We start from the raw sequence: 25,883 nt of genomic DNA, 5'->3' as shown, positions 1-25,883 counted from the left end.
CAAAGAAGGAGGTGATCAGTAATGGCGGTCCTATGAATAAAGATGGCGGCTGACATTACAGCTGATTCCGCCTTCTCGTTTTCACACTTAAAATAGAGGCCAGAATCTGCAGAAATGCCCTCCCGCCCCTCGCGACGCTGGGGGAGTGCCACCTCACTGAGCGACGAAGTAGATTTTCTGCTCCGTGTCCGGCTCGCCCCGTGAACAGAACGGGAAAACACGCAAAGAGTTGCTCTATGTGTGTTTTCCCACGTCTATCATTTTGCTGCTCATCAATATCAGCAACGTGTGTGCTTGCGTTAATAGTTTCTGTGTTTTTTATGAAGAAGTGTTCACTGGCGCTATTAACGGCACACTGCAAAAATACTTCCAAAAACAATTTTGCCTACATGTGTAATTTGGAAAGTGCAGGGTGGTACATGACAGAACTGAGCTTGTAACTCACTGAGCTATCCAATTGCAACACAGTATGATTAATTAACGGTGCTATTAAAAAGAAACATTTATTAGGACATCTACCCGCCACTCATCCTGTCTCCTATCCCCTCCAGTCCTTTTTAAAACACACTATAACACTACTGTTATGACATATCATGTTAGGCCATTTATGACACGCTTAATACCCAGAGGTTTCTAAGCGTGGACTCGGGGATCAAACCTGCGTTGCTCCATGTCGTCTTGCTTCCAACGCGAGCACGTTGCCCCTGAGCTATCCTCCCGAACTATCAGTTTACTCGTGAGTCATGGCAAACTCCTTTTGCTTCAAAGCAGTGCGTTAATAGGTGTTATATGAATAGGAAATGTCCCCCTCAGAGCCTAATGTTGTGGAATGCACATTCAAGGAGAAATAGCTGGTAAGATAGGTTAGTGCTCACTGCTGGGATCAGTGTGTGGTCTGCAGCTTTGAATCCTAGCAAGGCCTACTCGGCTACTCCTCCTTCCATCCTTCTGAGGTCGACAAAGGAGTAGCATTACAGTTGCTGGGTAATGATGTAAAGTGCATTAGTGACAGTGCATCCTTCTGTGGTCGACAAATGAGTATTATTGCAGTTGCTGGGTAATAATGTAAGGTGCATTGGTGACAGTGCATCCTTCTGAGGTCGACAATGGAGTATTATTGCAGTTGCTGGGTAATAACGTAAAGTGCATTAGTGACAGTGCATCCTTCTGAGGTCGACAAAGGAGTAGTATTGCAGTTGCTGGGTAATGATGTTAAGTGCATTAGTGACAGTGCATCCTTCTGTGGTCGACAAAGGAGTATTATTGCAGTTGCTGGGTAATAATGTAAGGTGCATTGGTGACAGTGCATCCTTCTGAGGTCGACAATGGAGTATTATTGCAGTTGCTGGGTAATAACGTAAAGTGCATTAGTGACAGTGCATCCTTCTGAGGTTGACAAAGGAGTAGTATTGCAGTTGCTGGGTAATGATGTAAGGTGCATTGGTGACAGCGCCATGCAAGTCCCAGATTATTATAAATGCCTAAATGTTACCATCAACAAATCCAAAGCCTAGGATGAGAGTAATGCCAGCCTAAGATTGGAGTCGCCCCAAGTGTGACTTCTGTTCGGCTTCAGACGTGCCTGTATGCACATCACACCCAGGTGTTTCTATGCTTCCTTGAGAGATGTGGGAACCTTATTTTATACCGGCATGTCTGAGGCGGAATGAGGCTGGGCTATGAACACACTGGCAGTGCAGTGGGGTGATGGAGCTTTAACACAGCTTGATGGGAACCCAAATTGGGACCATGCCAAGCCATTCAAGGCTCCCTTTTGAGAGACATGAAAGGTTTTCGACACCATTGGGCACCCCCATCGCTGCCGAATATTTGAAAAATTGCTGGACGGATATACACCAAACCAACAAAAGGAACATCTGCCAGCCCTTGTGGCCAAGTTGTTTCTTATTTGGTGCAAATCCTTCCAGCTTTTTTTACGCTACGCATGGTCAATGGAATCACCTTTTTCTCTATGGGAAAATGCAGGAGTAAGTCGAAAACAGGGTTTGATTCTTTTCTTAATAACTTTTGAACCATTTACCAAATTGTCCCAAATATGTCTAGTGTGGAGGGGCTCGTGCCAAGCATTTTCTTAGGACAATGTCATTTAAATACATCAATCATATCAAAAGCTGTTATAAATAGAAGTTTGAAAAAGTAAATCTAAATTGATTTTACTGTAACTATGGCGGAGACTGTGAGTGCCCCCCAAACTATCAAGACCGGGACACATCACTTCCCCCTTCTCCCCCACCCAGGCCTATCTGGTGATATATGATATGATAGTTTATTTATATAGCGCCTATACACAATGTGGTGTGCATGAACCACATGGGAAATTCCAACAAAATAACTGCCCTGAGCCTGCTTCCTCCTGAAAACTGGATGAGACAGTCTGGGGGCTGGTGGGGGCAGGGAGGGGTAGTTTCAGACAGGAATAAGGCATTGCTCGTGCAGTAAGGAGGGCATCCAGGACATTAAAGCAAGCTGCAGAGAGTCCAGGTGGCAGGGAGGTGACGCCGGTGCGCAGAGCAAGGCCAGGAAAGGGGCACGCAGCCTGCTCACTGCCATGTCGCTGCTGGATGGTGGAAAGAGGTTCTAATGGCCGAGAGAGTGGACACCAGCCTGATGGTGGCAGCAAGACCCCCCTGTAACCTGCACGCTAAAGCGTGCATACATTCAGAGGTAGGCACTGATGAATGCCCACTGCTGGCAAAGGGGCAGCGATAGGGACCCCTGCAAGGGTCCTGCAGGGGCCGCCGCAATGCGACGCCTGGGGTAGTTTCCCCCCTGCCCTTCCATGGTACCATACGGGACCGCGTTCTCACTGTGTAGAAGGGACCAGTAACACTTTACTTGCCGCGGGGCTTCGCCCGTTGTTGCAGCAATCCCTCATCACGCCCCCATCACCAGAGCAAGCATAAAGTGTTTGGTCTGTTCAGCTGCTGTCTGGCTTTACTGGACACCATTCTTCTGTATGTTACTGCCTCCTCACTCGACCTTCCCTTCTGTTCTCTTCCTCCATTCCTCCTCCCTGCTCTCATTTCATTGGACCATGTACAGAGCACACACACAGAGCAAAGCTGCATTGTATTATTGACCTCCTCTCAGCCAATCAGAATGTTTGGAGTGCAGTCAATAACTACTGGCATTGACACCATTCTGACTCCAAAGCAGACAGGGAATAAACAATGGAATTTCCAGTAAAGATTCCTTTCAACGAAGTACTCCATCTCTGGGAGGATCTTTATTTCACTGCAACATCCAATTTAAAGCACCAACGAGAAAACTAAAACATGGGAAATGCGTTCACTTTTTTACTTTTAGAGTTCAGCTACTGCAGGCTAATGTGAAGCCAAGTTTGCAATTAAAATGATTAACTTATGAAGACAACCTTATTTAAATACTGCAAAATAAAACCATATTTAAATTACTACCATAGTTTGTCTATTTATCGTAATATCTATTAAACTAGCATGTTTTATTCACCACATAAAGGTATTGCTATGATCGCTGTGTACTAATAGCCTTGTAGACTTCGAAAGGGCTGTTATTGCTTGGGATAATGACCTTTCCTCAACTTATGACCAATGGCGAACTTGTGTGCAGGTCATTATCCCAAAATAATGACCCCTTTCACAGTATGTAGACTACATCACCCGACTCCATGATTGCCATCGATCCACTATAGGAAGCTAAAAGGCTGTCATGCCTGCAGTGGTTCAAACATGTGAACTTTTTGTCACAGACACAGAATGTTACACACTTCTCTCCATAGGAAGAGTTTGCACATTGGAGCTCTAGCTAGAACTGTGGGCCAATGGGCTTCCCCGCTGTTCTCCATCACTCCGTAATATCTCGTCCCCTTTCTGTCCGCCCCACTTGGTCTCAGCTTCTAATACTTTCCCCGGTACTAAATCTGTCTCCACCCCTCACCCAAAGCTTTAAGTAAGCCAGGGCTCACAGGGGCTCTTCTTCAGATGATGTCACTATCACCCATGTCCAGAATTACAACATCAGTTTCAGACACTTGGGACCTGATTCATGGAATATTTTGCACGTTGCAATGTGACTTTTCACTGAAGAAAAGTGACTTTGCACTGCCAACATACCCCCTGATTCATGGAACAGTGCAAAGTGCCTTTTTGCCGTGCAAAAAAAGCCACGAATCAGCCCCTTTGCGTTAGATCATTTCTTGTGTAGTACTCTGAGGAGAACCTACACTAATACATTGTTTGATTTGTGTTACATGTTATTGTATTGAAGGCTTTTCTTTAGAATGATTTGATAAAATCAATGAATACATAGGAATAATGGAGGACTTCTATTGATATAGTTTGCTTTGAATTCACTTGTATATTTTCAAGGGTTTATTAGGTCAATTTGATGAGTTAATTGTATGATATTTACATAATCTTTTAAAAAACAGATATGACACCCTTTCAGTGCTGGAATGAAGGCTCGGCTGCACCTGTCAGGACACTCCTTTAGTTACAGAGGCCACACGCCTGGTACTGCTCCCTTAGTTACTTGGGATTCTTAGGCCGCCGCTGACACTTCCAGCAGGCAAATCATTTTGGTGCCTCTCGTTAGGTACCCCCTCCATTTCATAACGCATATAAGGCACTTCTCGCACCCCTAGGTCCTCCCCCCTCCGACGGCGCAAATCTCCCCACAATATGTCCCTGCACACCCCTGTCCAGGCCTCCCCCTGGATAACTCCCATCCCTCTCTCTGCTGCTCTCTACCTATCTCACCAGCCCTCTATCTGTCTATCGATCTCTCTCTCTCTCTATCTATCTATTTGTCTGTATGTCTGTCTGTCTGGCTGTCTGTCTATCTATCTATCTATCTATCTATCTATCCGCCTGTCCGTCTGTCTATCTGTCTAGCTATCTGTGGATCTATCCTGCTAGCCTGTCTCTCTCCTCTACCATTTTATTTTTCCCTTTTTTCCATCCTTCCCCTTCCTGCACTTTCTCTCTCTTCTCCCTGCGCTCGGCCACTCTTTCCTTCTCGCTACTTTTTCGATTGTCCCTTGCTGCCCTTCACAACCCCCCCTCCGCCCCCCGCAGCCTTTTTCACTCCATCTCTGCATCCTCGGCATTCTCCCATTCTCAACCCCCCTCCCCGCCCATCCTCCTCCCCTCACCCATCGCCCTCCTCCTAGGGAAGGGGATGAAGTTACACTGCTCAGTCGGGCCATCTTCTAAACCTTCCTGGCTTGCTGGCACAAGCCTCCCTCCTGGGGCCCCGGCTTCATTACTCCCCCTCCCTTTCTTCGATTCTTCCTGCACACGCAGGGCTTTCTCGAGAAACCCTGCACTTTTTCGGCTGCCCCTCTGAACTCCAGCTCCATCCCTTCTTTGCTCTTGCTGCCACCAGGGTAGGAAAGGCAGCCTCGCAGGTGCCGTCACCCTCATTGCATCTCCTCTGCGAGTTCTCCTTCGTGGCCCTTCCTGTCCATGTTCTTCCATGTTAGCCGTCCCTGTAATTCTCTTCTCCACAATCTCCTTCAATGACCGGTCGGACCAGCTCCTCCTAGGTGTCCTCCACCCACAGGCTCCTCGTCCTCCGCCGCGGTCTGACCAGCTCCTTCTAGGTGTCCCCCACCCACAGGCTCCTCGTCCTCCGCAGTCTGACCAGCTCCTCCTAGGTGTCCTCCACCCACAGGCTCCTCGTCCTCTGCTGCGGTCTGACCAGCTCCTTCTACGTGCCCTCCACCCACAGGCTCCTCGTTCTCCGCCGTGGTCTGATCAGCTCCTTCTAGGTGTCCTTCACCCACAGGCTCCTCGTCCTCTGCCGCGGTCTGATCAGCTCCTTCTAGGTGTCCTCCACCCACAGGCTCCTCGTCCTCCGCCGCAGTCTGACCAGCTCCTTCTAGGTGTCCTCCACCCACAGGCTCCTCGACCTCTGCAGCAGTCTGACCAGCTCCTTCTAGGTATCCTCCACCGACAGGCTCCTCGTCCTCTGCCGCACAATTCATTGGGTTTTACCATTCGTCTCTTAGACTGAACGGGGCCCATCATCGCCCCGTTTAGGATCACTCTCTCGCTCCTCTTACGTTACCACACCAAATGGTAAGGTACTCCATTTCTCCTGTAAGGTTTGGTTAGGTATCACCTCCCAATTGCCCCAACTATCCGTCTTTTGCAAAGACTCCAACTCTCAGTGCATTCCTTTCTACCCTTTCATCTGGCCATATTGTCCCAATTTCCTATAGCTCCCATTTTTCGCCCAGCCCTTGTTCCTCTTCTTCCACATGCCATAGCCTTCAGGCAGAAGAACGCGCTTCTCTTCTTAGAGATCCAATGCATTGTTCAAGGGGACACATTCCGCCCATGTTCCCCTCCATCGAGGGCAGCTTGGATGAAACCAAAGAGAAGATGGAACTGGACACGAAGCAGTCAGAGGACGATGACGAGGAGCCCAAGGCTTCTGACATCACTGTATTCGCCAGCAACTGCTCCATGCACGGCGTCAGCCACATCTTCCTGCCCGGAGGGCTGACCATCCGCAGTGCCGTGTGGGCCTGTGCCTTTATGACTTCGCTCGGCTTCTTCCTCTTCCAGGTGGCAGACCGCATCCAGTTCTACTCGGAGTACCACCACGTCACCACCTTGGACGAGATGGAGAGCCAAAGCATGACCTTCCCCGCCATCACCATCTGCAACTACAACCGCTTCAGAAAGTCGGCTCTCACCAAGAACGACTTGTACTGGGCCGGCGTACTCCTGGGTGTGGAGCGGGAAAGCTATGCAGACTATCTGCAGGCTCTCGGCCAGTCTGACGACTTCTCCAACTTCTTCCCCAGCAAGACCTTCAGCATGCGTGAGTTCGTTCAGCGCACCGGCCATTCCATGGACGTCATGCTCCTCAACTGCAGGTACCGCAACCGCGACTGCGGCCCAGAAAACTTCACCACTGTGAGTAAGCATTTGGCAGCTGAGGTGTTTGGGTGGGATGCCAGGAAAGGGTGGAGAATGCAACATAGTGCTTTTCATTATTAATATTGGAATGCTGGTGGATTACAGTGTATGTATGTACTTATTTGCGTATGACCTCTTAGGTGGATTGGTGGGCTAATGCTGTCTCCCGAGAGATCTGTCTGTGTATAGTTTGAAGATCACATTTTCAAATCGAAGACGAGCCAACACAATCTTTTATTTGTGGTCAATTAAATTCATTTGGCTGGATGATAATGACACCTGCTCTTTGCAGCACTATGCAATGGCAACACTTCCCGAACCAAGCGTCATATAAAAAGGCGGGTTATTAGATTTTCTGGGAAAATTCGATCTAGGATCATGCACGGAATTAATTAAAAACACTCACCATTTGTATATAAAACATCTGTTTAAAAACATGGAGCAATATACAATAAGCTGAGTGGAAGGCCAGGGTAGGTTGCCCGCTTCAATCTTCGGCACTCCAGGTGGCAGGGGGTCCTAGAAAGGCATGGCTTTTTATTTATTGGGAATGAATAATGTGCCTATACATTGAGCGCTTTGAAACACAATTCACTTGCTGTAGAAGTACCTTACAAATGCACAATAAATTAATAAATAAATATGCACAAATTGGGCCTGATTCACAGAGCGTTTTCACGTGGGATGTGCCATTATAAAACGCTTCTGGGAATCAGGCCCAATGTGTTTCAGCGGTATTGGTTAAAGAATTGTTCGGATAATGCTTTTTTTGAAATAGGAAGTCATTATCTTCCTTTTTTTCCAGAAACTTTAAGCATAGTTGAATTCAGATTTTTGTTATCGTTTGACGAATCATCTGATGATTTCTTATGACGATTCAGATAATAAATAAAGGGAAATTCAACTCAACATCGCCTTGCGCCGTCATTCAAAAAGTCTAGATAACCATGGAGTGCCCTTGACTACCCTTCAGCACTCTGGGAAAGCCCCCATCGCATATTTGATGGGCTTGCCCCCTTGTGCAGTTCCAAGTCCTTCCTCCCGTCACCTAGCAACAGAGTGGGACAGAGTGTGCTTTCCTTTCACTTTCTGATTCCTGTGGCACTTTGGGTGCACAGTCTCCCCAATTTCCAGATCCAGTGCATGTCTGTGGGAGATGGCGAGAGCTCACCCCTTTCTCCAGATGGAATTCCTAGCAATATCTCCCTATGCTTCCAGATAGAATGCTTGTTTGTGTGAGATGACGAGAGCTCACCCTATTCTCTGGATGCAATAGCATATCAATGGGAGATGATGAAATCGCCCCATACTTTTAGATCCAGTGCCTGTCTGTGGGAGAGGGAGAGAGCTCACCCAATTCTATATATGCAGTGGCATGTCAATGGGAGAAGGTGAAATCGCCCCATACTTTTAGATTCAGTGCCTGTCTGTGGGAGAGGGAGAGAGCTCACCCAATTCTATATATGCAGTAGCATGTCAATGGGAGAAGGTGAAATCGCCCCATACTTTTAGATCCAGTGCCTGTCTGTGGGAGAGGGAGAGAGCTCACCCAATTCTATATATGCAGTAGCATGTCAATGGGAGAAGGTGAAATCGCCCCATACTTTTAGATCCAGTGCCTGTCTGTGGGAGAGGGAGAGAGCTCACCCAATTCTATATATGCAGTAGCATGTCAATGGGAGAAGGTGAAATCGCCCCATACTTTTAGATCCAGTGCCTGTCTGTGGGAGAGGGAGAGAGCTCACCCCTTCTTTATAAGAAATGCATGTCATTGGGAGAAGGCGAAACCTCCCCCTATAATTTCAGGTCCAGTGCATGTTTGTGAGAGATGGTGAAAGCTCTTCCATTCCTCTAGGTGCAATGCATATAAGTGGGGGAAGTGGAATCTTCCCCATAATTCCATATTCAATGATCTCTATTGGAGATGGAGCGAGATGCAATGCCTAGTAATACCCCCATACTTCCAGATCCAGTGAATACCTGTGCAAAAGGGTGAGAGCTCGCCCATTTCTGTAGATGCAATGCAAATGAATGGGAGATGGTGGAATCTCCCCCATAATTCCAGACCCACTGCCTGTCTGTGGGAGACGGAGAGAGCTCACCCATTTCTGCAGATGCAATGCATATCAATGGGAGATGGTGGAATCTCCCCCATAATTCCAGACCCACTGCCTGTCTGTGGGAGACGGAGAGAGCTCACCCATTTCTGCAGCTGCAATGCATATCAATGGGAGATGGTGGAATCTCCCCCATAATTCAAGACCCACTGCCTGTCTGTGGGAGATGGAGAGAGCTCACCCATTTCTGCAGATGCAATGCATATCAATGGGAGATGGTGGAATCTCCCCCATAATTCCAGACCCACTGCCTGTCTGTGGGAGACGGAGAGAGCTCACCCATTTCTGCAGATGCAATGCATATCAATGGGAGATGGTGGAATCTCCCCCATAATTCCAGACCCACTGCCTGTCTGTGGGAGACGGAGAGAGCTCGCCCATTTCTGTAGATGCAACGCAAATCAATGGGAGATGGTGGAATCTCCCCCATAATTCCAGACCCACTGCCTGTCTGTGGGAGATGGAGAGAGCTCACCCATTTCTGCAGATGCAACGCATATCAATGGGAGATGGTGGAATCTCCCCCATAATTCCAGACCCACTGCCTGTCTGTGGGAGACGGAGAGAGCTCACCCATTTCTGCAGATGCAATGCATATCAATGGGAGATGGTGGAATCTCCCCCATAATTCCAGACCCACTGCCTGTCTGTGGGAGATGGAGAGAGCTCACCCATTTCTGCAGATGCAATGCATATCAATGGGAGATGGTGGAATCTCCCCCATAATTCCAGACCCACTGCCTGTCTGTGGGAGACGGAGAGAGCTCACCCATTTCTGCAGATGCAATGCATATCAATGGGAGATGGTGGAATCTCCCCCATAATTCCAGACCCACTGCCTGTCTGTGGGAGACGGAGAGAGCTCACCCATTTCTGCAGATGCAACGCAAATGAATGGGAGATGGTGGAATCTCCCCCATAATTCCAGACCCACTGCCTGTCTGTGGGAGACGGAGAGAGCTCACCCATTTCTGCAGATGCAATGCATATCAATGGGAGATGGTGGAATCTCCCCCATAATTCCAGACCCACTGCCTGTCTGTGGGAGACGGAGAGAGCTCACCCATTTCTGCAGATGCAACGCAAATGAATGGGAGATGGTGGAATCTCCCCCATAATTCCAGACCCACTGCCTGTCTGTGGGAGACGGAGAGAGCTCACCCATTTCTGCAGATGCAATGCATATCAATGGGAGATGGTGGAATCTCCCCCATAATTCCAGACCCACTGCCTGTCTGTGGGAGACGGAGAGAGCTCACCCATTTCTGCAGATGCAACGCAAATGAATGGGAGATGGTGGAATCTCCCCCATAATTCCAGACCCACTGCCTGTCTGTGGGAGACGGAGAGAGCTCACCCATTTCTGCAGATGCAATGCATATCAATGGGAGATGGTGGAATCTCCCCCATAATTCCAGACCCACTGCCTGTCTGTGGGAGACGGAGAGAGCTCACCCATTTCTGCAGATGCAACGCAAATGAATGGGAGATGGTGGAATCTCCCCCATAATTCCAGACCCACTGCCTGTCTGTGGGAGACGGAGAGAGCTCACCCATTTCTGCAGATGCAACGCAAATGAATGGGAGATGGTGGAATCTCCCCCATAATTCCAGACCCACTGCCTGTCTGTGGGAGACGGAGAGAGCTCACCCATTTCTGTAGATGCAATGCATATCAGTGAGGAAGATGTCTATCCCTCCTTCGTCCACATACTGTTCAGGAAAGTGGGATATGCAAAAGGCTCCCTATTTCTCCGCCTCCAACCCATGCCAAGGAGAGGCGCTGAACGCCCTCTGGCGCCCCTCTTCACAAAATGAGCTAGGGTGGAGAAGGACTGCAAGGGAGCATGTAAATAATGATATATCTGAAGATGAAATGATGATAGAAAAGGCGTGTGAGGATGGGGGAAGTGAAGTGTCACACACAACACAAGCATGCTCTGCGAGTCAGGCAGGCGAGCTCACCCTCACACATACAGCACCTCTGGGTGAATGGTCAGCCCTCTACACACTCATCAGTCTATGTCTAGTACAGGCTGACACCAGGCACTGAGACCCTGCTTATGTATGCATGTGATGTATACAGTGTGAACCTGGCTGGGAAGTAATGGGGTTTCTGGGTGTCCCCTGCTCCCCTAGTTCGCCATTATGGGCTTGGGGGTTGCGGGGCTGTCCGCCGCATACATTAAAGGGAAAGCGGTTGACAAGCAACCAAAATCCGAACAGGTCGAGTCACAAAATGCGAACAAGCGGGCTTCGCAATTTTGTAACTGGATCTTTTCGCATTTGGTATTGTAACGTACATCCATTAATGAGACCCAGGTTGTAAACCAAACTTTGAAGCACTCGAGTGAGAGAATGGTAAATTGTGCAGTACAAAGACACGTTTTCATTATTTAATACAAAGCGCCCATCTGATCCTTTACAAGTTTGTAGAGAAATGTGGCTTTCGCCTTTGCATTTTTTTTTTCGTATAGCGCTACGGACCCTCAGGAATCTGAACGCTGCTTATTACCCACGGTGTCTGGTGCTCATTTATCAATCTCGGAAGGATGAAATGCTGAGTTCGGCCCTGCTGGGTTTCGAACCTGCGACTGCAGGCTCTGCACAGATGTTGAAGCGCGCGCTCTACTTGCTGTGCTATCCCACTGGCTGACATAAGGCTTCTACTCTACTTCACCCAACCTCTCCATCCTCTACATAAAAAAAGTTATCCGAATTAAGCAGTGGTTGTGAGGACATAGCCATTTTCCTTTGATGCATTATAAGCACAAACGTTCTTCAAATGTAGCTTTGTATGGAAGAGAGAGGGAAAGAGAAAGAGAGGGGGGAGAGAGGGTTATAGGGAGAGAGAGGAGAGAGAGAAGGTGGTAGGGAGGGGGAGAGAGTTAGAATACGGGAGGGAGGGAGAAAAGGTGGTAGTGAGAGAGGGGACGAGAGAGGGTGGTAGGGAGAGAGAGGGAGGAAGAGAGGGAGAGAGAGACGGTGGAGAGAGAGGGTGGCAGGGAGGGAGAGAGAGAGAGGGTGAGAGAGAGAGAGAGGGTGGTAGGGTGGGAGAGAGATAAAGAGAGAGAGGGGAGGAGAGAGAGATTTCGAGGGAGTGAGAGAGGGTGAGAGAGGGTGGTAGGGTGGGAGAGAGAGAGGGGCAAGAGAGGGAGGGAGAGGGGGTGGTAGGGTGGGAGAGAGAGGGGGCAAGAGAGGGAGGGGGAAGGTGGTAGGGAGGGAGAAAGGGGAGAGAGCAGGTGGTAGGGAAAGAGAGAGAGAGGGTGGTAGAGAGAAGGTGGTAGGGAGAGAGAGGGTGGGAGAGAGAGGGAGAGAGAAAGAGAAGGGGAGAGAGAGAAGGTGGTAGGGAGGGAGAGAGGGTTAGAGTACGGTAGGGAGGGAGGGAGAAAGGGGGAGGGAGAAAAGGTGGTAGTGAGAGAGGGGGTGAGAGAAGGTGGTAGGGAGAGAGAGGGAGGAAGAGAGAGACAGTGGAGAGAGAGGGTGGTAGGGAGAGAGAGAGAGGGTGAGAGAGAGAGAGAGGGTGGTAGGGTGGGAGAGAGATAAAGAGAGAGAGGGGCGGAGAGAGAGAAGGTGACAGGGAGGGAGAGAGAGGGTAAGAGAGAGAGAGGGTGGTAGGGTGGGAGAGAGAGTGGGGGCAAGAGAGGGAGGGAGATGGGGTGGTAGGGTGGGAGAGAGAGTGGGCAAGAGAGGGAGGGGGAGGGTGGTAGAGAGGGAGAAAGGGGGAGAGAGAGGGTGGTAGGGAAAGAGAGAGAGAGGGTGGGAGAGAGAAGGTGGTAGGGAGAGAGAGCGGGTGAGACAGAGGGTGGTCGGGAGGGAGACAGAGAGAGGGTGGGAGAGAGAGAAAGAGAGAGGGGGTGGAGGGAGAGAAGGTGGGAGAGAGAGAGGGTGGGAGAGAGAGAGGGTGGTAGGGTGGGAGAGAGAGGGTGGTATGGAGGGAGTGAGGGGGCGAGGGAGAGGGTGGTAGGGAGAAATTGAGAGATGGTGGGAGAGAGAGAGAGGTAGGGAGGGAGAGAGAGAGGGGGAGCGAGAGAAGGTGGTGGGGAGGGGGAGAGAGCGTGTGGTAGGGAGAGAGAGGGAGATGGTGGAAGAGAGCAGGAGGGAGGTAGGGAGGGAGAGAGAGGGTGGGAAAGAGAGGGAGAGAGAGAGGGGTTAGGGAGAGAGAGAGAGGGTGGGAGAGAGAGAGCAGTTGGTAGGGTGGGCGAGAGAGGGGGGAGAGGGGTATGTAGGGAGGGAGAGAGAGTAGTGAAGAGAGGGAGGTAGGGAGGGAGAGAGAGAGAGAGGGTGGGAGAGAGAGAGGGGGTAGGGAGGGGGAGAGAAAGGGTGGGAGAGAGAGAGCAGTTGGTAGGGTGGGCGAGAGAGGCGGGTGAGAGGTTGGTAGGGAGGGAGAGAGAGAGTAGTGAAGAGAGGGGGATAGGGTGGGGGGGAGAGAGAGAGTGAGAGAGAGAATCCTTCTTTACTGCAGGCATGTTTTAGTAGTTGAACACAGGGTTCTTTTTGAATGGATCAATGCAGCATTGCTGGTATCTGAGCAAGTGCAGGGGGAAGGGCACTCGCCCAGGATCACACAGTGGCAGTTTAAGCTGAGCGGATTTGCTGCCTTTCCACCAGTGGACTGGTGCTTTCGGGGGATGCAGCGGCTCCGAGAGGCATCTCGTCTGTAATGAATATCCAATGACTGGAAGATATCTGAGATGCTGCCCTCCACAGAGTCCCCTAAAGCCGTCGGTGAGAGATGGTCACCCAGATCAAGCCGCTGAAACAAGCAGCTGTGATGCACATTCTCGGTGTGGAAATTCCGCGGGTACGATTGACCACTTCTTGCGCATCATCACACCAAACACACGCCCGGTGCATCAGAATGCGACATCGTAACAGGGCAAAACGTGATCCCTTTGTGTTCCTCACAACGTTCAGTCAACTGCATCATTTTCAGCTTAAATCTAAAAGGAATGTGTCCCCCAGGGAGAATTTACATATACATAAGCGCCCTTACGCCATAATTATTGCCCAAAGACTGATGTGTTGCGTGCATGTTGCTGAGGAGAATGCATTCACCGACCTGAGCCCCATCCCTCGCCCAGCCTGGCCCCTAGCTGCCACCGGCCTATGCTGCAGGCCGCCCCCATGGCCCCCTCGGCCATCGCACGGCCTGTGCCCCCAGCCCTGATCCTGCACCCAAAGCAGAGTAAGACCACAGCATGAGAGGCCCGGCGCATGAACAAGGGGAGATCCTGCGCGCCTCGATGACATGGATCTGGAACTAAGCTCACGCAGATGATGGGCGGGGCTGCCGCAGAAGCCTTGACCAAGTAAGAAGCAAAAAGGTAATTCAGTCAAGGGTGAGGTGCATACCTGCCTAACCATCGGAATTTTTCCGGAGACTCCGAAATTTCAAGCATTTCTCCGGGTCTCCGGAAAAGTACCCTGAATCTCAGGAATTTTGAGATTCTTTCCGGTCCCGTCATATTCTCCACCTGATTGGCTGCCGCCGGTAGCCAATCAGGTGGACAATAGTTCGTGCCCACTGCCTGCACCACTATAATAATAGTGCTTTCAATCCATAGCATTGGATTGAAAGCACTATTATTACGGCGGCGGTGCCACGTTCATTTTGCTTCGCATAGCACTGAAAATCATTCATTCAATGCTCTAGTAAGCACACTGAGGGCGCTGCTGCAGCAATAATAGTGCTTTCAAAGTTTCAATCCAATGACATGGATTGAAAGCACTGTTATTTCGGCAGCAGCGCCGCCTTCACTTTTTGCTTACTATAGCATTGAATGAATTATTTTCAATTCTATAGTAAGCAAACTGAAGGCTCCAACAACCGAGTTGACCTTTTTGACAGGTGGGCGGGGCGTGTGGGCGGAGCCGTGTGCAAATGGCGGAGTCTTGTGTGGCTGTGGGCGGGCATAAATCTCAGGAATTTTGATTTTCAAATGTAGGCAGGTATGGTGAGGCAGCTAGAGCGGATCTAGATGTCAAGGGTCATTTCAAGTCATCAGTACTCGGCGAGAGTCAACCAGAATATAAAACACAGTCTGATTGGCTCTTGCTGGGTCGTTACCCGGCGGGAGTCCCTCAGGTGGGATTCCACAGCCAGGTATGGTGAGGCGGCTACAGCGGATCTAGATGTCAAGGGTCATTTCAAGTCATTAGTACTCGGCGAGAGTCAACCAGAATATAAAACACATTCTGATTGGCTCTTGCTGGGTCGTTACCCGGCGGGAGTCCCTCAGGTGGGATTCCACAGCCATTGTTCCCAGCGGGGTGGGCGGGGGGGCGTGGCAGCCCCTCAGCCAATGAGGAGACTCGAAGCGGGGCTTTCCCCACTCCGAGACTCCACACGGCTGAGAAGCTGCCTGCCGGGGACTCAGGTATGTTTATTATTATTTTTTTCCTGCACTCCCAACCCCACTTACCTTCTGATTTCTCCATTTTCAGGAGCGGACGCGCTGGGAACACTTCTGTTCCCAGCGCGTACGCTCCCGAAGGCTGCCATGGAAAGGGAAAACAGACTCTGTTTTCCCTTTCCCGGCGGCCATTTTCTTTATCATTTTTCTTTTTATTTTCTGTCCTGAAACGCTGCAGCGTTTCGGGACAGAAAAAAATGCTTTTAGTACCCTGGTCTTGCGGGCCGGGGTACTAATAGTAATATACCCCTCACGTCGGGGGCATTATCGAGCCCGGTAATGCCCCAGGGCCTTGATAACTATGGGCCCCGGGGCATTACCTGACTCAGTAATGCCCCTGCCGCTTGGGGCATATTGCTTAAGGGTAGACCTGGAGACTGGCTCACGCACAGGAATGAACCTGTCCAGCCAGTAGAGACGCAAGAGGGCCTGACCAAGCAGCTACAGAAGACAAGGACTGCTGCAGGAGGACCCTAAAAAGATCACACTGCAAACAGTCTGGCCAAAAGACGTCATGCTTAAGGCAGTGATGCTGAATCATAAGAACACAAGAGGGGGGAGTGAGCAGCCCCGAAGCTTTCCATGCAGCCGTGTCGCTAGTGGAGGGGCTGGCCCCCCCTCTGAAACCCTGTGCCCCCCTACCTAAGGCAAGCAGTGACCATGTTCTCTGTTCATGGTGTTATTTGTGGCACTCACTAAGGCAAATGTCTGCATATCACAGGGCAAATACTCTCCTTTAATCTCAAAGCAAGTAGTGAGCTGTGCATCTGGCACCCATGCGAACATAGCATGGGCACAAGCCACTTATTTATTTTTAGCATTTTTATAGCATTCACACAGCCCGGGGGCATTGAGTCGCTGCTACCAGAATATGTCTTAGTTGCCTATTTAAAATGCGTTTAATACCCAGAGGTTTCTAAGCACAGGTCCGGGATCGAACCTGTGTTGCTTCCTGTCATCTTGATTCCAAGACAAGCACGTTGACGCTGAGCTATCCTCCCGGTACGGCTTTTGCACAGAGACCCCCATAGTGTGCAGAGCAGCTTGCAGCCCCCTCCAATCAGAATGTAGCGCACGAAAGTGCTAATGATGGCCCATTAATCACTGAATGGTGTCATGCCTGCATTCTGATGGGAGGGGGGCTGCAGTGTGGTGTGGGTAGTTGGTGTGCACAAAAGTTTCTCTGCAGCAGTGCTTGTGATATCACACATTACCTTTCATAGGCGGCCCCCCACTTTTGTCTGTGCCCCCCCCTTACTTTTGTCTTTGGCCCCTTCTGTGCCCCTCCTAAATTTGATTGCTGGCAAAGCCACTGCTTCAATGGATGATGACATGACTCCCAGGGAATCAGTGAACTGGGCGTAGTCTGTCAAAAGGCACCAGGGCATACCAAATACATATGGCTCAGGCACAGCGGTTATCTGACAACGCATGTCATGTGTGGGAAACACTTCTTTGGGCCTCCCGAGCGCTATGAAATGGTGAAGAAGGCTTGTGATGAGACGACCTAGGAAGCAATCTCTGCCACACGAGGCATTTCCTAGAGCACAACACACCAGGGTGTTCAAGTAAACTGCTGGTTTCCCAGCAGTGAAGTTGAGAAGAGGGCTTTGTACGGTGTGGGGTTAAGCCGCAACACTCTTAAACGACTCCAGTGCAAAATCCGCAGTCATCATTGATGGGTGATGAAGAGAGGGGATTTACCAATGAACGCTCTGTCATCACCGCTGCGCCCGGTCTGGAGAAAACGGTGGGCGATTGCTGGGCTCCAAAGGTGGGCACCATAGAGACGAGGAAAGTGTTACCAGCGTGAGGAGAAGTATGGCTTTGGACTCAGAGATCTGAGCCTCCGACACTGTCCACAGCGCAGGATAGAGGGCACTGTCTAGATGAACACTATTGCACCAGCACCGAGTCAGGACGAAGGATGCATTCTGGGTATTACCCAAATTGACCTTTTACAATTGATCTTTTGCACAATTGAGATCTAATTATAGTGGTCCTAATTGACCTTCTGCACAATTGACCTTTATATTATTTTAGTTATTTTATATATATATTGGGTTGGTTTTGGATTATAAATAATATGAAGGGATTGGGTTGGGTGTTGCTGGTTGTTTTGGATTGGGTGGGAGGTTGCAGGGGGTTTCCCCCCGCATATATGTCCTAATTGACCTTCTAAATTAGGTCAATTCTCCTAAGGTCAATTGTGAAAAGGTCAATTAGTATACAACCGCGTTCTGCTCCCGTGTCTTCCTATTGCCAGAAACCTTAACCGACTCTGGGTTGGTTCTAGATGCAAAGAAGTCAAACATTGCGGTCATCCACTTCACCATCGTTGTTGCCCTTCTGTTCTTGCTCTGCTTCTCTCAACCATCACCAAAAGACCACTTAAGAATGAATCTAAGGGTCCCTGTCTCGACCAAGTCATGACCTCCCCCCAATCTCTCTCCTCCGCTGGCTGTCTCTATCCAACTTGCCTTTACTGAGTTCACCAGAGCAGTGGCTCCCCCTTTTGGCTATCACTGTCCAGCCCGCTCCTTCACTCCTTCTCATTGACATCTCAACCAAGGACCTCCCCAGCCATCCAACTCCCTTAGGGTCAGTCGCTTCTCCAAGCAACGAGTTGGTGGTAGATCTCTGTCTTTCGGCCGAGGCCTCCCTCTGGAACAGCCTCCCTGCCTCTCTGAAACTTGAGGAGAACCATCTCCGGTTCCGGAAGCACATCAAGACCTTCCTCTTTGCTTCTGCTTTCTCTCTTCCTCTCCTCTGCTGAACTCCTGGTTGAAACTGAAACTGCGCTGGCCGCCTGGACAACCTCTGATCTCGAGCCCTGGTCCCCTCCCCTGGTTGCACACCTGCACTGCCTACCTGGCAACCCACTTGTGGACTGTTTCTGGATCCCTGCATGCCACTACCATCCCTGGCCGCACCTTTACTTATGGCTTCCTATTTATTCTATTTTTTTTTTTACTGTTGATCTCATGTTGTACACTGATGACTCCCCCCTCCCCTCTGCACTTTTCCCCTTCCCCTATCCCCTGCACTTGCGCAATCTCAATGTTACCTGGCCTAGTCGGATCGTTGTCTGTCTTCCCCTTCCATTGCCACGTCGCACCTTGAAACACTTGTGTATAGGCATGTTATAAATGCCAGATCATATCATATCCAATAGCTGAGGGCAACCATGCGGCATAATGCTTGCTGCCCGGCTCTCTTTGGTGCACACAAACTCTCTCTTTACCTCACGTCTGCCAAATCCCCCAACTACATTAATCTTGCATCCTCTCTCTGCTCTCACCCTCGCAAGCTGTCCATGACCTTCCAGCCCATTCTTCCCCCCGCCCAAACTTAACTCCATATTCTCCTCCCACTCTGCTGATGACTTTGCCTCCTAGGTTTCCTCCAAGATCCCCAAAAGAAAGGACAGCCTATCAGCTCTCTCATACCTCCCTCCATCTTTCCTACACCCCACTCTTTATCCGCTAACATCACCCCCACTTCTCCCACCTGGCTGACAGCAATCCTTCACTCTGCCAACACATTGTGTGCTGCCATTGCTGTGCATTGTCTCCCCCTTTTATCCTGTTTATATGTTAATGGTTCAAATGATTTCTTGATTCAAATGGGGGCGGATGATCCCAAGCTGATGACGATCACAAGCTGGACAGCGCCATGTTTCCAATATTGGCGTGTGCGCATGACGCGGTGCTGTTGGCACGAACTCCCACTGCCCTACAAAATGGTCTGTCAGTTGGACAACCGGCAAGTGGTTTTTCCAACAAGTCCAGAAGTCCTGTCTGTACGGAATTTGATTACCGGGGCAGCGGGTTTGCATCCAAATTCTCAGAAGCCCCCCGTATAACAAAACAGATACACAGATTTAAGCAAGCACTGGTTTGAGTGTCCAGATTCATGCTCATGTCCAAATTTAAACCTATCAACCTGATCAAGAGAGTATATATTCCAAAGGCAGGTGTGAAGGCCAGTGAGCTCCAATCACTGGAAATGACTTTCTCAAAATAGCCGTAGGCCTGCCACGATTTAGGACAAACCATTGAACACATTTAGATTGGGGCTTGTTGTCTTGGAGGACGAGTTTGCAAGTCGACCCACGCTACTTTGGCTACGCGTCTGGCGCAATAAGAGAGCCTCCCTAATGCAGAAGATTATTAAAGTGCTGTTAAGGAAAAAGAATGATCGCAATATTTCCGGTATCCAGTGATAATAGAGAATACAATAACAGAGAAACAAAAACAGAGAAAAAAACATTGAACATTTTTAAAAATAGATACAGGGGTTTGGGTAAGAGGGTAAAACGGGTGGGAATGGGATTGGGGTTGGTTTAGTTAAGTAATGTTAATGCCCAGTCCTTTAATGTCTTTTTCATATGGACCGATGCACAGCCACTTTATTAATGAACAGGATCAGGGCACAAGTGAGCCGGTAGCTCGTCTTGGAAGCAAGACAATGCAGAGCAACACAGGTTTGAATCTTGGGTACGTGCTTAAAAACCTCATCAGAATTAAGCGCGTTATAAATAACCAATTATAATTATAATAATGATGCGAACAGAGAATCTGATTAACTATTACAATCTTCCTATCAGCTCCATGCCCTAATATCATCAGCGGGCATGTGGGTGAATGATCAAGCCCATTGAATATCAATAACGAGGGCGTGATTCAATTGCCTCTCTCCAAGAGCTAAGACTGTGTCTTGGGCCCAGTCTTCGGGCGATTCCTGTTGCCCACTCTGCATAGCGCCAGTAGAGGATCTCATCCATTCCTAACTCATATGTCTCGCTTATTCTGGCATTGGGAGTCACACGCTGAAGCCGCTCCTGAGAGAGGGAGGTTTCACTCAATGTCTTCCCACCATTTTGTACCTGCTCTGGGCAGATGCTCCCAAGGAGGCCTGGACTCTTTTGATGTTTTTGAAACAAGCGTGGTTCGAGGACGCAACTGGTTGCCTCTAAGTAACTTGCAGCGGCTATTTTTTTTAAACCGCTACCTACCTCAAATGTGTTGTTTTTTCTAGCATTGTTATCTTAACGCTTGTTTTAAATGATTGACTTATGTCATTCGTGGGCGGATCCTAGTTTGTAGCATGCACTACTCTGGCACAAGCACTTTGAGGATATCCTGCCATTTTTGTCTTTTAGGGACCGGTGAGCTGTCCTATCTTTTAGGGCAGTCTGACTGTATTTTGGAGTTTGTTTTCTGTATTTTGGAGTTTGTTTTATGGATAATAATGTGTGTTTTTAAATGTGGCATTGATTTATTGGGAAAGGGTTAATCGAACCCTATGTTGGCACAATAAGGAAGGCATACCAATAACGTTTGTTTCTAAGGAATATCATAGGCCGCATTTGACAGTAATGGATCTAGCGCATATGCCCCCTGCAGACTCACACGTGCACCTATTTCAAGTAGCTTACCTGTTTTCTTATAACACGTTCATGCACTTTCTTTCATTCTGTGTGTGGTCATGTTCGAGATGGTTATGTTTGTATGCCTTTATTACTATCGACTGAGTAAAGATGAATGCATGAATGAATTACTTGCTTTAGACTCCAAATGATCAAAGAGCTTGCTCTTGTCACCTGCCTTCACCCCCTCTCCCTCTTCACTCTCTATCAACTGGCCTCTTCCCAGCCTGCTGCAAGATGGCTTTGGTGACATCCATCTTGCAAAACCATACCGCTGGCCTTAGTAATCCTTCTTTCTACTGGCCAGTCTTTCTTCTGCCCCATCACTGTAAGATATTAAAGAGAGTGGTTTGTAATCATTTTGTCAACTATCTAGAGGGTCATGCATTATCTGACCCCCCCTCCAGTCTGGATTTCACAGTCCACACTCCACTGAAACTGCTCTCACCCGTGTCTCCATATTTCTTATCACTCCTCAACACTCAGACCCCTTCTCCATCCTCAGTTTACTTAATGTCTCTGCTGCCTTTGAAACTGTGTCATCCCTTCTTCCTCTAAACCCTTTCCTCCAAGTGCTCTGAGAACTCCAGACTTCACCACGCGACCTCTTATCGCCCAGACCGCTCTAACTCCATCACATGGAACAATATCACCTCCTCGCTCATGTTCCTTTCAGTGGGTGTCCCTCAAGACTCAGTCCTGGGCCCACTTCCATTCAACCGACACACCTCCTCCGTGATTAAACTCATTCCTTCCTTTGGCTTCTATTACTACTTCTTTCATGATGACACCCAGAAGGTCTTGTCATGTTCCTCCTTCACCAGTCAGCTTGCAGCATCCCACCAGCTGCTTCTCAACCTCCCATCAATGGGTGACTCCATGTTGCCTAATGTTAAACTCCTCCAAGACAGAAGGAATCTTTCTCCTGGCCTAAAATACCAATGCCAATCACACACCCCGTACCTCCCGACCTCCTCACAACATCACCCAAAGCCTGCAGCCTTTTGCTCCTCTTTGACAGCACACACAAACTGCACCATTTCATCAAAGTCACTGCCACCGTGGCAAGGATTAGCCTTCTACATTGCAGGAAGTTCTGCCCACCGTTCTATCAAAACTCTAATCTCCACTAAGGGCCTAGCAAAGTCGATTACTGGTCTACCCTCCCTGCCCAGGGCTTGCCCCTCTCCTCCTTCGTTGCTCTCAACAGATTACTCAACTTTGCCACATGTCCCCTATAATTCCTACCCAGATCTTCTCCTGCCTAAATGTACCATTGCCATGCTGGATAGCTCAGTCAAAATTGCCCCCTCTTCATTTTTTACACCTTATATTTAAATCTGTCCAAGGCTTACGCCACCACTATCTTGATCACTGCATCTCTTTCTGGTTTCCCTCTTCGGTTATTCCCTGTTCAAATCTCAGTAATCTCCCACCTTGAAACCTCTCACTACCTCTCTTAATCTCTGCTATACCTTTCTTCACTGGAATACTCTCCCCCTGCCTTTAAAGCAATACAATCTGTGAAGCTATTCAAGACCATGGTCAAGTTCCACCTGTCTGTAGTGAAGGGTCATCTTTACCTAGTGCCCCTGCCTGCCTCACCCTTTTGAGAAGCCCATGTATGTGTGGGTGTGTATAAAAAAACTTTAGTTAAGGGACAAATAAGGTGATCAGATTTAATGCAACAAAATCCTTGAAATTCAGCGGATGTGCGAAGTGATGATCAAGGGTTTTGTTGCGTTAAATCTGATCACCTTAACTGTCCCATAACTAAAGTTATTTCAGTGAATTTCAAGGGTTTTGTTATACTATAGTTTATTCAAAGTCACTAGCCATGGCCTTCGGCCATCGCCAGTGGCCATGGCCAATTGTGTATTTTCACCTACATGTTTCCTTAGGGCGCACGGGCCACCAGTAGGTTTTCCTAAGGCCCACTAGGCATAGCCTTCCGCCGTGCCCACTTTCCACGTCCCACCAATAGGTTTCTTTAGAGCCCACTAGACACGGCCTATCCCTGGGTGTAACTGCAATTATTCAAAAATGCTTTGAGAAATCCAAACCCCCCCACCTCATGGGCACTCACCAAGGGCCCTCCTCCGCTTCCCATGGTCCGGCCGCTCCCCTCAGGTGATTTTTCCCCCGTTACTGTAGATTTCTTCGAATACCATTTCCCCTAATAAGATTGCATAATAGGTGGGATGTGGTGTAAGGGTATAATTTAGGATAGGGAGCGGTGAGGGGGGGCTGCAGGGGTCTCCCCTACATTAAAAAAAAGTAGAACATTTAAAAAGAAGATTTCGTTTTTCAGTGAAATGGATTTGGTGAAATCTCCACTAGAAGAAATATGTATTCGAAGAAATCACATACATCCATTTTCCCCTGCTTAGCCCTCTCCCGTCACCCCCTATCACTCTTTGTTTTGTGTGACGGATGTTGGTATGAGAACAGTTATACCAAATGGTGTCATAGTATCTCTGTGTTCTAGTTGAGTGGTGATGTAAAGGAGAGAGTAAGCATGGTGGTGTGATATGATGGGTTATATGCTCTTTCATACGTTCTCTGCATTCCGAACCATACTATAGACGTCACGCAATTCTATGCGCTCCAGTCTGTTCCATGCACTCCTATCCACTCCATGCACCCCAGTCTGCTCCAAACACTCAGGTCTGCTCCACGCATTCATGCATTCCAGTCCGCCCTGCACTCTCCAGTCCGCCCTGCGTACTCCAGTCTGCCCCGCGCATGCACTCTTGTCTGCCCCACGCATGCACTCTTGTCTGCCCCACGCATGCACTCTTGTCTGCCCCACACATGCACTCCAGTCTGTCCCATGTTCTAAGCATTCAGCACTTCTACGTACTCATCTATTCTACGGACTCATCAGTACTGGATGCAATCTGTGATCGTTCATTCTACGTACTCGTCCGCTCTACGCAACACCTCTGTTCACTCTGGGCACTCGTTCGCTCCAGGCACTCATCTGCTTTATGCCCTCACACGCACTATGCATTTACCCCCTCTACGCACTCTCCCCCTCTACGCACTCACCCCCTCTACGCACTCACCCCCTCTATGCACTCGCCCCCTCTACGCACTCATCCCCTCTACGCGCTCGTCCCATCTACACCCTCATCCCCTCTACACGCTCATCCCCTCTACGTGCTCATCCGCTCTACACACTCATCCGCTCTACACACTCATCCGCTGTATACACTCATCTGCTCTATACACTCATCCGTTCTATATACTCATCCGCTCTATACATTCGCCCGGTCTGTACATTCATCTGCTCCAGCGATCTACACACTCTCCGCACTTCTGTATTCATTCGCTATCCACACTCATGCGTTCTACTTGCTTCTCCTGCGGATACCTGCAGATACGACCTGGAGCTGTCACATGCTCTACATACTCATCCGCTCGACATACTCATCTGTTCTACACACTCATTCAGTTTACGCTCATCCGTTCTGCACATTCATCTGTTTTACGCACTCATACGTTCTACTCGCTTCTCTGTATTTATGCACTCATCCGCGCTACATGCTCATGCGCTCTACACACCCAGCCGCTCTACACACTCATCCGCTCAACATGTTCATCCATTCTATACACTCATCTGATCTACTTATTCATTCGAATTCCTCACTCTTTCGAACTATATAGTTATCTGTTCTTTCACTCATGCATTCACCCTTCTGCGAATTCATCTGTTCCACCTGCTTCATCCATTCTAACTATTTCATCCACGCCATTCACTTTGTTCGCTCCTCATGCATTCTGTCCATTTCAGTAGTTTAACTCTACTGTTTCTGTATGATTTACTCTTATTAACCATTTCACTGCTTTGATCTAGTTTATTCGTTTAATTCTGTTTGTCCTTCTAGTTTATGTTATGGGTTATTAGCTGTCAGTTTCTCGCATCAGCTAGTTTGTTGGATTGGTGTCATTGAGTTGCTGTTAGTCTGTTTGGGTCAGTTTGGTACGGGTTGGTTTTAGGGGAAGAGCCAGGCTTTCAGCAGTTTGCGGAAAGACGTTAAATCTTCAGTTAGGAGGATGTGGGGTGGGAGTGAGTTCCATAGCGTGGAGGCCAAGGCTGAGAATGATGATCCGCCTAACCTGACTGAGTTTGTCTTCAGTATGACTGGGAGGCCGGCTGAGCTTGATCTTAGGGTGCGTGGGGGGGTGATAGGGTTTTAGATTGTCTTGAAGATATTGAGGTCCGGTTTTATGCAGTGCTCGATGGGAGATGCATACCGTTTCGAAAGTCACCCTTTGGGCTACTGGAAGCCAGTGTAGCATTTTAAGGGCTGGGGAGATGTGGTCTCTTGGGCCAAGCGCAAGTAGCAATTTGGCTTCTGCGTTTTGTGCCCTTTGGAGTTTATTCAGTTGGTACGCGTGGACTCCGAGGTATAGGGGGTTTGCGTAGTCGAGTCTTGTAACGAGGAACGAGGAAGTAACGAGGAAGGAGTTTTATTGGGGCCTGTTCTCTGTAATAAACAACAGATCACCCATTAGCCTTGGGAGAAGTAAGGCTGATGACTTTACACCAGGCTAAAATTAACAACAGGACATCAGAGACTGAAGTAGATACTCAGAGGGAAAATGAACCCTCTAACAAGAAATTAAACATATGGTGCTGTTTGATGGTCAGCATCATATGTATGTCATTATGTTGCCAAAGGTTTATATTAGGAATCATGTTTTGGAACCATGATACCTAGAGTAAAGGGACATGTATCGTTCTGAAGCTTATCACAAGGCCATGTTGTTACCACACTTCCATCACAATTTGACATTGGGGACAAGAGTAACAACCTAAAATGTATTTCTTGCTCTTCAGAAGATGTCTTGAGAGTGAAAGTTGGGGAGGTAGTAGCATCGGGAATCATGTAGGTTGGTGATACAGGCGTTTATTATTGGTGAGTAAAGTGCAAAAAAAAACATCAGTCGGGCCTGCAACCTCCTGCCGAAACAGGAGTTAGTT

General features: G+C 48.8%; 1 protein-coding gene across 1 annotated transcript in view; it reads left to right on the top strand.

Moving 5' to 3' along the window:
* The first annotated feature begins 5,258 nt into the window (after positions 1–5,258).
* Positions 5,259–25,883, top strand: part of ASIC3 (acid sensing ion channel subunit 3) — a 463,599-nt gene continuing 442,974 nt past the window's right edge. Inside the window, exon 1 of the mRNA XM_069645979.1 lies at positions 5,259–6,926. Within this exon, the coding sequence (XP_069502080.1) occupies positions 6,312–6,926 (615 nt within the window). The 5' untranslated portion in view covers positions 5,259–6,311. The remainder of the gene's footprint in view (positions 6,927–25,883) is intronic.

Source organism: Ambystoma mexicanum, chromosome 2p (assembly GCF_040938575.1).
Source record: "Ambystoma mexicanum isolate Mex_15411 chromosome 2p, UKY_AmexF1_1, whole genome shotgun sequence".
In the NCBI taxonomy this organism is placed as follows: Eukaryota; Metazoa; Chordata; class Amphibia; order Caudata; family Ambystomatidae; genus Ambystoma; species Ambystoma mexicanum.
This window is presented reverse-complemented; position numbering and strand designations above follow the sequence as displayed.